The sequence below is a fragment of the Phyllobates terribilis genome, unplaced genomic scaffold (assembly GCF_046119375.1).
Source record: "Phyllobates terribilis strain yellow unplaced genomic scaffold, ASM4611937v1 Scaffold_5__5_contigs__length_657084704, whole genome shotgun sequence".
Taxonomy (NCBI): domain Eukaryota; kingdom Metazoa; phylum Chordata; class Amphibia; order Anura; family Dendrobatidae; genus Phyllobates; species Phyllobates terribilis.
The window spans coordinates 437907974-437922952 of record NW_027362765.1 but is presented as its reverse complement, the minus strand read 5'-3'; the positions used below and the strand labels follow the sequence as shown (position 1 = coordinate 437922952).

Sequence of the window (14979 nt, the reverse complement as noted above, 5' to 3'; positions counted from 1 at the left end):
TCCAGGGCTATGGAGTCAGAGTCGGAGCCCATTTTGTGGGAGTCGAATTCGGTATAAAATGGACCGACTTCAACTCCTAAAATATATAATAAATTGGGTACAGTAGTTCAATGCAGTTTGTGGGAATATTTTTTCATAAGAATTTGGGAAAGTTATGAAATGTCCTATAAATGTCTGTCCTATTCCTGATCTAAGGGTCTAGACTTTTAGCTGAGATTAATCTGTGCTACAGTAAATTTATCACTTAAACATGAGCCATGTATGAGGGAGTCAGAGTCTTGGAGTCGGTGTCATGGAAATTGAGGAGTTGGAGGTTTGGCTTACCGACTCCACAGCCCTGATTTTTACGCTAGCTTTATTGAACCGCATTTTTAGGGTTTTCTTGATAATGTGGGCATGGTTTTTATTTGCGATTTTGGGAAATGACAAAAAAAAAAAAAAAAAAACATTTGGGCCAATGATATTCTGGCCGGTAAACTAATGGAATACAAAAGTTATCTTTTTAAAAAAAAAACTAGAACTTATTCTAAAAAGGTGCAAAAAAATAAAAGGATAAAAAAAAATTGTGCACCATTTTAAAGAATTAGGTGCATAGATTACCAATGGGAATCTGTCAGTAGGATCAACTCTCTTATGGCCGTCTATATGGGCATGTAGGTCATAGGAAGCTGAATAAAATGATACCTTGATATCTGTGCCTGCTGTCTTCAGGGGAATCTCTTTCCGGCCCATAGATCGTAACAGCTCATTTACATATTAAGAAAACCATGGATTTCTCTAATAAAACATTGGAATGTAGATATCAAGGTATAATTTTATTCTATGACCCATATAGATGGCTTAGGAGGGTTGATACTGCTGACAGATGCCCTTTAAAAAAAAACATAATTAATCAACAGGTCGCCTTATTACCAGGGTTATAAAGTCAAAATTAGCAGAAATGTACCAATTCCACACAAAACTGATTCTGACTCCACCTCTCCAGTACTGAAGTCTTGGAGCAGATGAGGGCCCATATCCCAGATGCAGCTGAATCCTAACATGTAGGGAGTCAAACACTGGTCCACAAATTTCAGTACAGCTACATGTTTCACATGACAGCTCACTGCGCCTTCACTGACCTGCCTCCTATTTTACATAATGCATCTATACTGTGTGCAGAATTATTAGGCAAGTAATATTTTAGAGGATTATTTTTATTAATGATCAACAACTATGTTCTCAATCAACCGAAATTACTCATAAATATCCGAGCTTAATATTTATAGAAGTTGGGAGTGGTTTTTTTTAGATTTGGCTATCTTAGGAGGATATCTGTTTGTGCAGGTAACTATTACTGTGCAGAATTATTAGGCAACTTAATAAAAAATAAATATAATCCCATCTCACTTGTTTATTTTCACCAGGTGAACCAATATCAGTGCACAAAATTTAGAAATAAACATTTCTGACATGCAAAAACAAAAACCAAAAAAATTAGTGATCAATATAGCCACCTTTCTTTATGATGACACTCAACAGCCTTCCATCCATAGATTCTGTCAGTTGCTTGATCTGTTTTCGATCAACATTGCGTGCAGCAGTCACCACAGCCTCCCAGACACTGTTCCGAGAGGTGTACTGTTTTCCCTCCCTGTAGATCTCACATTTTATGATGGACCACAGGTTCTCTATGGGGTTCAGATCAGGTGAACAAGGGGCCCATGTCATTATTTTTTCTTCTTTTAGACCTTTACTGACCAGCCACGCTGTGGAGTAGTTGGATGCATGTGATGGAGCATTATCCTGCATGGACTTCTTCCTGTACCACTGCTTGAAGAAGTTGTCTTCCAGAAACTGGCAGTAGGTCTGGGAGTTGAGCTTCACTCCATCCTCAACCCAAAAAGGTCCCACAAGTTCATCTTTGATGATACCAGCCCATACCAGTACCCCACCTCCACCTTGGTGGCGTCTGAGTCGGATGGAGCTCTCTGCCCTTTATTGATCCAGCCTCTGGCCCATCTATCTGGCCCATCAAGAGTCACTCTCATTTCATCAGTCCATAAAACCTTTGAAAAATCAGTCTTAAGATATTTCTTGGCCCATTCTTGACGTTTTATCTTATGTTTCTTGTTCAAAGGTGGTGGTTTTTCAATCTTCCTTACCTTGGCCATGTCCCTCACTATCACACACCTTGTGCTATTTCATACTTCAGTAATGTTGCAGTTCTGAAATATGGCAAAACTGGTGGCGAATGGCATCTTGGCAGCCTCATGCTTGATTTTCCTCAATTCATGGGCAGTTATTTTGCGCCTTTTTTGGCCAACACGCTTCTTGCGACCCTGTTGGCTATTTGCCATGAAACGCTTGATTGTTCAGGGATCACGCTTCAAAAGTTTGGAAATTTCAAGACTGCTGCATCCCTCTGCAAGACATCTCACAATTTTGGACTTTTCAGAGCCCGTCAAATTTCTCTTCTGACCCATTTTGCCAAAGGAAAGGAAGTTGCCTAATAATTAAGCACACCTTATATAGGGTGTTTGATGTCATTAGTCAACACCCCTCCTCATTACAGAGATGCACATCACCAGATTTACTTAATTTGTAGTTGGCTCTCAAGCCTATGCAGCTTGGAGTAGGACAACATGTATAAAAACTATCATGTGATCAACATACTCATTTGCCTAATAATTCTGCACGCAGTGTAGTAGTGCGGGGCTAGGTAAAATAGGAGACAGGTCAGTGAAGTATCAGTGATCGGTCATAAGAGCATACAGATGAATATGCAAGCAGAGCACCGGATAGAGCGCCCCCCCCACAGTTCCTCCTCGAATCACAAGCATATCATTATCTCCAAACTGAAAGTAAAGATTACACAAGAACCACTGGATGGATTTCATCAACCAAGGTATCATTTTAATCAGTGTGATGTCGCCAACCTGACAGTGTATGTAGTTTGAGCACAATACTGCTAACAGGTGCGCTTTAAGGTCATAAATCAGTTGAGGAGAGCTCAGAAAAAGACAGTTACAAACTCTCAAACCTCGATAGTAACGGGTCTCATAGGTTCCTAACTGCATCGCATAAGCTTTAAGAAAAACAGTCAAAGCAGGTTTCTATAAATGAGAGCAAACATGCGGCTGTTCCGAAAGCATCAAGCCGACCAGTAAAGATGTATATTTATTCTTTTCCATCAGTAATTTTCTCATATGTTATAAAAAAAAAATAAAAACTTGCAAAGCTTCTCCTACCTCATTGCAATGTTAAAGGCATCCCGCACATGGATGACTATGTGTCATGATTTTCATGGAACCATAGGTGATTTTAATCCGTGACTTAAAGGAGTTGTCCAGGATTGGGGTTCAAGTCTGCAATCACTCTGCAAATCCTCAGAAGTACGCACAGTAAGGATTCTCTGGTGCCGGGAACAGGAAATAATGGACCGCAAGTATGCAATTGGCATACTTCCAGCCACATTCCAACTAGACTGTATCCAGCCTCGCTCAATTCACTTATATTGGGAGAGACTATGCACGTCTAGTTGACAAGTGACCGCATGTATGCAAATCACATACTTTTGGTAATGGGCCTGCCAGCTCCCCGGCACAAGAGAATACTGACAGCGCGCACAAAAAGTGATTGTACCCTTGAACCCCAAAGGCGGACAACCCCTTTAAATCAAAATTGGACAGTCTCTGTGATTTTTTGAATGGACGTGCTAAAAACACATACATGTGAACAGCACCACAGGCTTGAATGGTTAAAAAAAAAAACACAGATATAACACGCATGTGAAAAAAAGGATGTCTGAATGAGGCCTAATATGTACACAGCAGTTTTTACAGGGGTTATCCCCTTTCAGAAATCTTTATGCTATAAGCTGCTTTAGTTATAAAAAACAAAAACTGAGTTTTACTCAACCTCCCTGGGTCCAGTGCTTGGTCTCGGGTGCTGCACCACTCTCTACTGTTAATCTGCAGCACTGATGTCACATCAACAGCACTGCAGCCAGCACTGCAGCCAATCACTGAGCTCAGCTGCTCTGCCCAAGTAGACAACCCCTTTAAGATCACTCTGGGCTAGAGTACTGCATCTGATTCTTCCTGTAATGATACCATTGCCTCCTTTATGCTAGATCTGTTGGCTTGTGTTGTTGAAGGTTGTGATATGTGCGTGGTGGTGTTATATAGGGGTACACAATTTTTTTTTTCTAAGCCTATATAAACACAAAACCAAATGCAGACACATTTCCTGAGACAAAGTCACACACGTTAGGAGTTATCGGCGTATCTGTTCTAAATCTACTGGAGGTAAAATTATGGAATATAAAGAACTACTTTTGGGGTCTGGTTAATTTTTGATACAAAAACCAGGAGATTTCCTGTTTTACAACTTTCAAGGAGAGAAAAGGAGGATTTGCACATATATGCCGGGGAAGAGGGCGATGCAGACAGGTTTCCCCCTAATAAATGATTTAAGTGCTTACTAAGATGGGTCATTTCCTGGCGTGCAAAACTATTTAAAATATAAAATAAACCTTTTTTTATTAAGTCATGTGGAAAGCGTTATAACAGTTATCTCAACTGCACCACAAACAATGCAAATTAATAAAACAGTTTTATTTTTTTTTATCCTACGTAATCATAAAATACACAGGGCTGAAATATGACCCGAAAAACAAGTTCTACCTAATGACTACACGAGCAGGAGCTGGATGCTCTCTCTACACGACGGGAACTGGAAAGTACGAACTGATGGCGGTCACTGAACGCACGTGGAAGGGGACGACATGAAAGCAAGCACAGACTAATATGAGGAGGGTGAAGTTAAACTTAAAGTGGTATTCCCATCTCCAAGATCCTATCCCAATATGTAGTAAGTGTACCAATAATAATATTAGCAAAATTCCTCCAATTAGAAATGTAGTATAGTTTTTCTGATTCGCTATGTCACTTACCCCATGTGCAGGGCATTGCAGTAGCTTAGATATCCATGGTTACGACCCCTAAGAGCTGTCACTATATGATTGATCATAAACATGGATACCCATCATTGTGCTGCCTCCTTCTGTCAGTGCCCCGTTTGTATCTTATAAGAGATGGCAGTCGCACTGACACGGGAGTGTTGTGGAAAGTCTAAAGAAGTCCTCCCCCGCCTTTCCTCTGTAGTGGGATGGAAAAGAACCAATGACATTATCACCAGTGCTCCCACCAATGACATTATCGCATTAATAATCCTTCCAATGACATTATCACCAGTGCTCCCACCAATGACATTATCGCATTAATAATCCTTCCAATGACATTATCACCAGTGCTCCCACCAATGACATTATCGCATTAATAATCCTTCCAATGACATTATCACCAGTGCTCCCACCAATGACATTATCGCATTAATAATCCTTCCAATGACATTATCACCAGTGCTCCCACCAATGACATTATCGCATTAATAATCCTTCCAATGACATTATTGGCAGTGATCCCACCAATGACATTATCGCATTAATAATCCTTCCAATGACATTATCACCAGTGCTCCCACCAATGACATTATCGCATTAATAATCCTTCCAATGACATTATCACCAGTGCTCCCACCAATGACATTATCGCATTAATAATCCTTCCAATGACATTATCACCAGTGCTCCCACCAATGACATTATCGCATTAATAATCCTTCCAATGACATTATCACCAGTGCTCCCACCAATGACATTATCGCATTAATAATCCTTCCAATGACATTATCACCAGTGCTCCCACCAATGACATTATCGCATTAATAATCCTTCCAATGACATTATTGGCAGTGATCCCACCAATGACATTATCGCATTAATAATCCTTCCAATGACATTATCACCAGTGCTCCCACCAATGACATTATCGCATTAATAATCCTTCCAATGACATTATCACCAGTGCTCCCACCAATGACATTATCGCATTAATAATCCTTCCAATGACATTATTGGCAGTGATCCCACCAATGAAATTATAGCAAGTGATCCCATGGCACAGGAGACGAGGGGACAAATGGTTCAGAAGGAGGCAGCAACAGTACAACCAAGGGCACCTGGTATGGTGACGACGCCTGAAAAAATGTACTGCACAATCACATGTTATTTGGGGGTTGGAGGGTTGTTTAAAGACGTCTTGCAAATTGCAAAGGAGGCCATGGACAACAAGAAAAATCATGAGATGGATTTGATACCTTAGGAAAAAAAAGATCCTGATGACAGAGCAGCTGGCATCAGGGGTATAAATTTAAAACTAATCGGCAACCTTTGGTCACGACAACGCAGAGGGTATAAACACCTTCGAGGGCTTTTTTTTTTTTCACTTAAATCCATGTATAGTTGTTTACAGTTGAATTTCATTAAAAACGATGAACCACTTGGCTTCTGCAGCCACTAAACATACCGAACTGCAGAATTAGGTGACTCCATCAGTTACTTCCAAATACAGGGTTTATAACTCTTCTGTGCTCCTCTAATCTGATTTACAACCACATCAAAGTTCAGCTAACTTTACTGACCATTTTGTGCAATAATCCAATAAAAGATTTTACACCCAAGTAAACATAAAAAAACAAATGCAGTGTGCTTTCTATGAACAATGCATGTGTGAAGGCAGCATAAGGCGGTTTTCACGTAAAAAACTGGGTTTCTCTAACCTCTTTGGAAACATCCTTGGGTTTTAGCTGAATTCTGGAGGCTGAGAATGAGCAGTCGTCCTTAGGGTGGTAGTTACGCTCTATAATTCATTGGTGCTGAAATAAGCAATTGGAAAAGTGCTAGTTTGTGGTCATAACAGTTTTCAAATGTGTGCTTTCTAGTAATATATCTAATACTAGCAGCCCATCCGCTGGGAAGAAACTGTAGAGTCAGAGACGCAAAATAAAACAAGGTATGATTCAGAAGGAGAATAGAAGTCATCAGGTAAAGGGATGTGATAGACTTCTAGTGTTCAGCTACTTTTGTTTCTTTACTGACAGATCCCTTTAATATGGAGAACCCTGAACAGTATAAAATGTATTTATGGCCATCTGAATAGGACACAAGAGGACCTCCGCACACAGAGGCCTTCTCCAGGGACAAATGCTGGACTTGAAGGGAATCTGTCAGAAGGCTCTACCCTCCTAAGCCATCTCTATGGACATGCAGGTTCTAGGAAGTTGAATAAAATGATATCTTTTTACAGAAATCAAGTTATCGGATCGCAGAGAAACCCATCTTTTTCTTCTATTTAAATGAGCCGTTACGATCTATGGGCCGGACACAGATCTCCCTGAGAATCTGCCTCCAGAGATTATTGTAAATGAAAGGGATGTTAAAAGTGTGAGACATGTAGATAAAGAGAGCAGACTGTCAGCCATTACATGTCTCACACTGCTAACACCTTCATTTACAATAAGCTCTGGAGGCAGATTCTTGGGGAGATCTATGTCCGGCCCACAGAACTCAACAGCTCATTTACATATAAGAAAAAGGTGGATTTCTCTGTAAAAAGATATTTGATCACAGATATTGAGGTATCATTTTATCCAACTTCCTAAGACCCGCATGCCCAGATAGATGGCTTAGGAAGGTTGATTCTACTGACAGATTTCCTTTAAAATAAAACAATTAATGAACAGGTCCCTTTTATTACCAGGGTTATAAAGTCTGAACTGGTAGAAACGTACCAATTCCACATAAAACTGACTGTAACTCCACATCTCTAGTACTGGATTCTTGGGGCAGACCTGGGACACAGTGAACTGCCCACAAACTTAATTACAGGGCTTCTCACCAGTGAAGGACATGAGTAAGGTCCCCTAGATGCCACCATCACTCTGCTATACTTACGATTATGTCATTACCAAACCAATGGACTAATTTACTACATTAATTACATTTACTAGTTGAATTAAATCCATTAGCTTATACATGGCTTTGTTGCCTTTTAAAAGGTCACTGTTTTATGGAAAGTGGCACCTACAAACCTTGATGACATCTATCCAGACTGTGCTTTACGTTGACTGCAAGCATTAGGATATGCCACCATTTCATGTACTGTGGTGGTCCAATCTCTGGCATCCTCACCAGTCCCGAGCACGAAGGGGATTGCCGCACGGATTCAACCATGTAGCTAGTTTCTCTAGTAGCGCTCCGGACCACTCTGCTCTACAGAAAACCGCAAAAGCCCCTATTCACTATAGAGCTGCAGGTTTCCTGGGACAGTAAGTGGCCACCATGACGCTGTGCGGGGAAAATGGTGAAAGGGGGAGCAACACTAGATTAGTGCTATATCCACATCATTCCCAAAGTATAAACCCCCACCAATCATAAAGTACGCCAAGTACGTTTCTCCTTCCTTAGCGCTTATTCAGAAGTCGGTCATAGATCTGCTTTCAGACGAGTGTATGAAAAATCATGAGAGTTTCATCCAAAAAATTTGGACGATTTTCATGTCCATGTTATGTCTCTGTACAATTCATTTTCATACATCTACAAATGTACATGATGAAATACAGTTTCCTAGATTAATAACGTAAATGTATCAGTAAAAATCAGATACCACATGGATGTTCTGTGTGGGATCCCATTTTTCTTTACTCACCCATAGACTTGAACGGGTGAGTCTCAGTCGATATACGCAACAAAATATTGCATGCTGCGATTATTTTCTCATGGACAGTGGGACCGAGAGAAATATTGTTCATCTGAACAGCCCTATTCAATAACATGGGTCAATCTGATGTCTGATCAAAAATAAAACACCAAACATCTGATTTATACGCTCGTCTGCTATTCATCCCCCCCCCAAGGACAGCACATGGACACGTTATAATCTGGGGTGGTTGACATTCTTAATTTTTTATGACCAATGATCCTACTCTCAGCTCTTTTTTGCTCGCCAAATGCGCTCATTCAGAAAAAGGATCTATGATAAAATGGCCAGCACACATATGGCATCTGTGTGTTGTTCATTTTTTACGGATTAGATCCTAGGAGACACTTGGGAAACCTCCATTTTTTTTTGTATGTGAAAAATGAATGACACATTGAGTGAAAAGAATAGACACATAAAAAAACTGATTAAATAGAGGAAAAAAATTCATTTTTGAGGACGCAAAATAAACAAATGTTAGTAGAGATAGAGGCAGAACTAAGGTGATTCCTCTTGTTGACCCCTGTAGATCGAAACAGCCATTGAAAATATTAATTAGCAATTTAGACTTCTTCATGAAGTTCATGTGTCTGACACCAGCCGACCACCGGCCGGGGACTATTTCCAGGGCAGAAAACTCTTTGTACAGTAACAATGTTATCATGGACATGGCACAAAAAGATTGACTCGATGGTCCAGAGACTCCGCCGGATTACATTATAATGCCTTATCACCATCTTGTGACCTGCCATCAAACAATGAGGCATTTTCAGCAGGGTCCTAAATGGCTTGTGCACTCCCTCTCCACCCTCACGTTTCTATAACTTGTTGAAAGAAAATTTTAGAAGCTCGGAGCAGACAATTCTGTAAGAAGTCATTAACAACATTGCCAGAAATAGATCTCACAATGTAATAAAGCTTTATCCCACTGGTGTGGCTTTATTTCACTTCTCACTATGACATATACATAGAATACTGAGTGCAGCGAGAGCAGTGACATTGCCTGTAACTTATTCCCATGAGTCAGTGATGGGGTCTCCAATGAAAATTCTGTAAAGCTGTGTTCACACACGGCAGATGTGCAGCAAAATTTCCATCTGAAAATGCAGATAATAAATTTGCAGTGAAAATTCACCTGCGGTCCGGATTGTAAATCTGCACCATGTCAATTCATGTTGCAGATTTTCACAGCAAATATATACATGTAGACAGGGCCCTAGAGATCAGCAAAAAGACTTGCACTCGCCTGGTCCAGCACAGGATGCCGGCATTCAAGTTCACTCTGCCTCGGGGTCATGGAGAACCGAAGTGGGCGCTGGACAGGATAGCGCAAATCTCTTTGCTCATCTCTACAGGACCCTTCACCGCCCCTGATCAATTTATTATACCGGGGTCAACATATGTTGCAGAAGGGCTTTTGGACCAACAGGCACCAGAGCCCGGATGTCCCTGCTACCTCTGCCCTCCCTGTAGCTATCCCCCCGTGACCGTGTAAATGGAGCTGTGCAGTGCTACGTTCCTCCAGTCCTGAGATGATGCACGCACCATTTGAAAGCATCACCATCAGGTCTCCTATGCTCTCCATATGGGGATGCACTCAGATCACCAACTCATTTCTGTCCTGGTTATTTTCATGTAAAAACCTGTCTAACTGCAACTAGGACTCACATAAAAGGCCATAATCCCTGCTTCTCCCACCCACATAGAGTGATTGAACGCTCATCTTCTATGACTTAGTATAGAGGGAATGCTGTCAATCACTGAGAGTGCCTTCCTGCTTGATAACCCCTTTAATGGGGCTGGAGTATCAAACTTATTTTTCATTGTGTTTCACAGAAAAAAAGAAACCAACCACACAACCATCACACTCTGTGGCACAAAGTCACAAAGCTGTCTTCTTTTTAATTTAAAGGGGTATTTTGGTAAGAAGTTATCACCTACCCACGCAACACTGAGGACCCCCCATCTCCAGAATGGGGAATTTACATCCCTCATTAGAGAAGAGATCGAGATACTAGAAAGCCATAGAAAGTCGAGAGCAGAACTCCATCTCCGGCAGTCCCATAGAGAATGAAACCTGAAGTGAATCTCCAGCAAGATCAGCCACATGTGGACCGACTGCTATGTCTGGATTAGACACTGATGTAGACAAGATTGTTCTTATTCAAGGACAATACACAGAGATATTGCAAACAGTGAAGAACATTTTATATTGTATGAGGCCTCAGTCAGTCCGTCTTTTTTGCATATGATAAAAAAACAGGCCATTTTGCATCAGTATGATGGATACAATTTTTATCTATCTTTAGGGTGGTTTCACATGTCCTGATATTTCCGAAAGAGGAAAAAACAGTACCGGAGATATCCATGTCCGTGTGCCGTATCAGGAGCACACGTACCGGCGCCTGGGAATCAGCTGTACAGTTAGCGCTGTTCCCAAACGCCGGTGCTGAACGCTGCCCTCATCATTGTCCCCTGTCGGCGCTGCGATCAGCTCGAGCAAGGGACAATGCTGAGAGTAGTAGTCTGCTCCCACAGTGACCACCTGTAAAAATAAGAATAAAATAAAAAAAATCCATATACTCACCTGTCCTAAGTGTCCCCCGCTGTAATCCACCTGACTGCTCACGCAGAGGAGCCGGGGAGAATTACTCGCTGCAGCGAGTGTGCCCCGGACCTCTGCTGAGCTCACTAAGCAGATTTTTTTTGTCATGCTGATTCGGCATGAGAAAAAAATATTCCAGCATGGTGCGGTTGGCTTTGTAAATCGGGTAATGCACACCCTTTCAAGTATATGGGTGTGTGGAAAACATTGGACTGCACTCAGATGTCATCCGACTGCAGTCAGATTTACACAGACGCAGACAATGGAGAAATTTAGTTCTCCACATTCTTCGCACCTGTGATACGATTCTCTCATGTGAGCGAATTGGATCACATTGAGCTGACACTCGGCTTAAGCTCTGATCAGAGTTTGAGCCAAGTGTCATTAGCAATAATTGAGCAGATTCTCTCGCATGAGATAATAAACACTCATGTGACCCAGGCCTTAGCGCTCTCTGGTGCTGGCACTGGAAGCGTCGGTGGGAGCGTGACCACAAGTGTGTGATTTGCATACATGTGGTCACGTGCCGACTAGACGTGCACAGTTTCGCTCAATACAAGTGAACTAAGCAAGGCCTGGACAAGTCTAGTCGGAATGTGACCGGAGGTATGCAAATCACATACTTGTGGTCACATGACGCATCCTCACAGCGGGCAGTGAATGAGGATGGAGGACAAGCACCTAAACCTATATAGATATACAGTACAGACCAAAAGTTTGGACACATCTTCTCATTTATAGATTTTTCATGACTATGAAAATTGTACATTCACACTGAAGGCATCAAAACTATGAATTAACACATGTGGAATTATATACTTAACAAAAAAGTGTGAAACAACTGAAAATATGTCTTATATTCTAGGTTCTTCAAAGTAGCCACCTCGGAGAATGCCAAGAGTGTGCAAAACAGTCATCAAAGCAAAAGGTGGCTACCTTGAAGAACCTAGAATATAAGACATATTTTGGCAGTGTGCCCACAACGCGTTTTTTAAGCGTTTCCGCAGTGGCAAAAACGCTGCAGAAATGCTTAAAAAATGCATGGTAAAAGGCCTGCCATGTCCCCCAATGATGATCCACATGTGCTCTGCACATGCTGCGGAAATTTCCGCTGCGGATTATCATTGCCGAAAAAAAACGCAGCACTACCAATTATTTTGTGGAAGCGCAGCGTTTTCGCCACCACTGACTTGCATTAGAACGCACCAATTCCGCAAGACTGCATCTGTACTTGCGTAATTGGCGCGTTCTAATGTGCGGATGGTACCCGGGTGTGGAGGACAGAAGACTCTCTTCCACACCCGGGTACCATTAAAAAAGCTGTAAAATAAGAATAAAATAAAAAATAAATGTATACTTACCTTCTGGCGGCCATCGCTGCGCTCCTCCTTGCTTCCCAGCACTTCGCGATGGAATGAAGGACCTGCGCTGACGTCAGAGTCATGTGACGGGAAACGCGACGCTGACGTCGGCAGGTCCTTCAGTGTACCGCTGCCGGCAGCCGGGACGGTGAAGCAAGCCAGCGCGGGCCATCGGAGGGTAAGTATACATTTTTATTTTTTCACATTCTCTCGGTCACACTATATAAATCCATGCTGTTTGCATGGATTTATATAGTGTGACCAAGTTGACAAGCACTTTCCAAGTGATGCTAAAATCGCTTGGAAAGCGCTTGTCAACCCACATGCGGAAATGCAAGTGAAGAAAGCTTCACATCCGCATGTCCCTGGCAGGAAAAGCGCATGTACAATCCGCATGCGTTTTTTCTGCCAGGGAGATGCAGAAACGCTCAGGAAAAAATCCTGAGCATTTCTGCATCGTGGGCACATAACAAAAAAGTGTGAAACAACTGAAAGGCTAAGTATATAATTCCACATGTGTTAATTCATAGTTTTGATGCCTTCAGTGTGAATGTACAATTTTCATAGTCATGAAAATACAGAAAAATCTTTAAATGAGAAGGTGTGTCCAAACTTTTGGTCTGTACTGTAGGTGCTTGTCCCCCAATATACTAATACTTCCACATGCAAAAAAACATGATGACAGGTTCATTCCCATATTCATAGAGGATATTGTCAGATAGTACATGTAAATATTAGCACTTTTGCAATTTTCTGCTTATTAAAATTTGCAGCCATTGTTGAGATATTAACACTTTTCTTTTGCTTACACCTCGTTGCCTAGGAGACCGACCATCGCTGCTGTCTTGCTTGTAAGCATTGCGCTAAAGCTGGCTTGGATTATTAGGTGACAGTGTGAAGCAGTGATCCCCGTCAGCTTAAAAACAGTGCTTACAAGCTCAATAGATATGAGCATGTAAGCACGGCGCATTTTCTTCTGTCCAGCAGCGGTGGTCGGTTTCCAAGGTAACGAGCTGTAAACGAAAGAAGTGTTAATATCTCAAGAAAGGCTGCAAATTTTAATAAGCAATAAATTGCTTATATTAACAGGTAATATCTGAAGATGAGAATAAGCGTTAAACCAGTCCCAAACCTGCCTGGTATCGGTACAGGGCTGAAGTCGCCCCATAGCTGTACCTATAGGGGGGGTGTAGTGCTTGGTTACCACATGACATTACCTGGGGGTATTTTTATTTCGTCTTTTTGCTTCCTACCTATATATCCTCTCACACTGTGAAACATACAAGGATACAGACTGTCCTGTGTGTTCTCCAATGTACACAGGTAAAACTTACACTCCATGTTCCAGCTGTTAATATATTACAAGCTCTAGTTATCTCTGCCCTTGTCAGTCAGGCTTTGCTGGGACTTGTAGTTTCACAATAGGTAAAGTGAAGCGTTACGCAAGCGCCTATTCAGAATACCAGCACCTACGCACATTTCTTACGTAAAGCACGTCATCGCGGCGCCGTTGCGCCCTAGCAACAACGTAGTTTGCGTAAAGCTTTCCCCAGAGACTAGGCCGCAGCCTGAGAGCAGAGTAACTCACACGTCTGCGCCCTGCAGCACGAAGCCGGAGTTCAGGCAGCGCCGGGCTATCCTCCTCCACACCGCGTCCCTGCAGGTGAAGTGACGGAGCTTCCTGCACACCTGGCCGAGCCGCCCCAGCGCCCTGCCGTCCAGGTAGGAGAGGACGAGCAGGAGGATCTCCTCGGGCAGCTGCAGGAAGTGGGCTCCCATGTCAGAGAGGGCCTGGTGCTCGGGGTCCGGAGGTGCTTCGGTCTCCGCACAGTCTTCTCTCCCATGGTTGTGGTCGGGTCACAAGTAGCTGGCACCGGGAGCCATGTCAGTGTCTAACCGCGTCACGTGACGGGCGACGGCGGCGGCTCCTGTGCAGAGACAGCGCTGAGGTGCGACGGCCAATCATCGTCCAGCTTTCATTTTGTTACTGCACCTTGTGTGATGAAAGAAGTGATCTGATTGGTTGCTAGGACAAATGTGCTGCCCATAAGAGGGAAAGAAGTCCATAGCTACCAAGCACAAAACTAAGTTGCTGCTTTCTCTCTGCACTATTATTCTTGTTGCTAGTACCATATAGTAACTATCTTGCAATCCTGAGTGAGAGCTACATGTTTTTTTTACTGTGTTTGCACATGTTTTGTGTGGGCACTTTAGTTGAAATCCCCACTGGAGGCAGGAACTGACTTGAGTGATTACAGCAGGGCTGGCACTCAGTGATCTAGCTCCAATCGCGGCAGTTTACCCCATTAGTTGCTGTTGTCTATAATGAGAACGACATTTAACAGGTTGTAAATAGGAGAAAGTGTCCGTC

General features: G+C 42.4%; 1 protein-coding gene across 1 annotated transcript in view; it reads right to left on the bottom strand.

Annotated features, from left to right (window-relative positions):
• FBXW4 (F-box and WD repeat domain containing 4) overlaps positions 1 to 14573 on the bottom strand; it is a 216438-nt gene extending 201865 nt beyond the window's left edge. The window contains exon 1 of the mRNA XM_073685282.1: positions 14197 to 14573. Within this exon, the coding sequence (XP_073541383.1) occupies positions 14197 to 14387 (191 nt within the window). The 5' untranslated portion in view covers positions 14388 to 14573. The remainder of the gene's footprint in view (positions 1 to 14196) is intronic.
• Between the last annotated feature and the right edge of the window lie 406 nt (positions 14574 to 14979).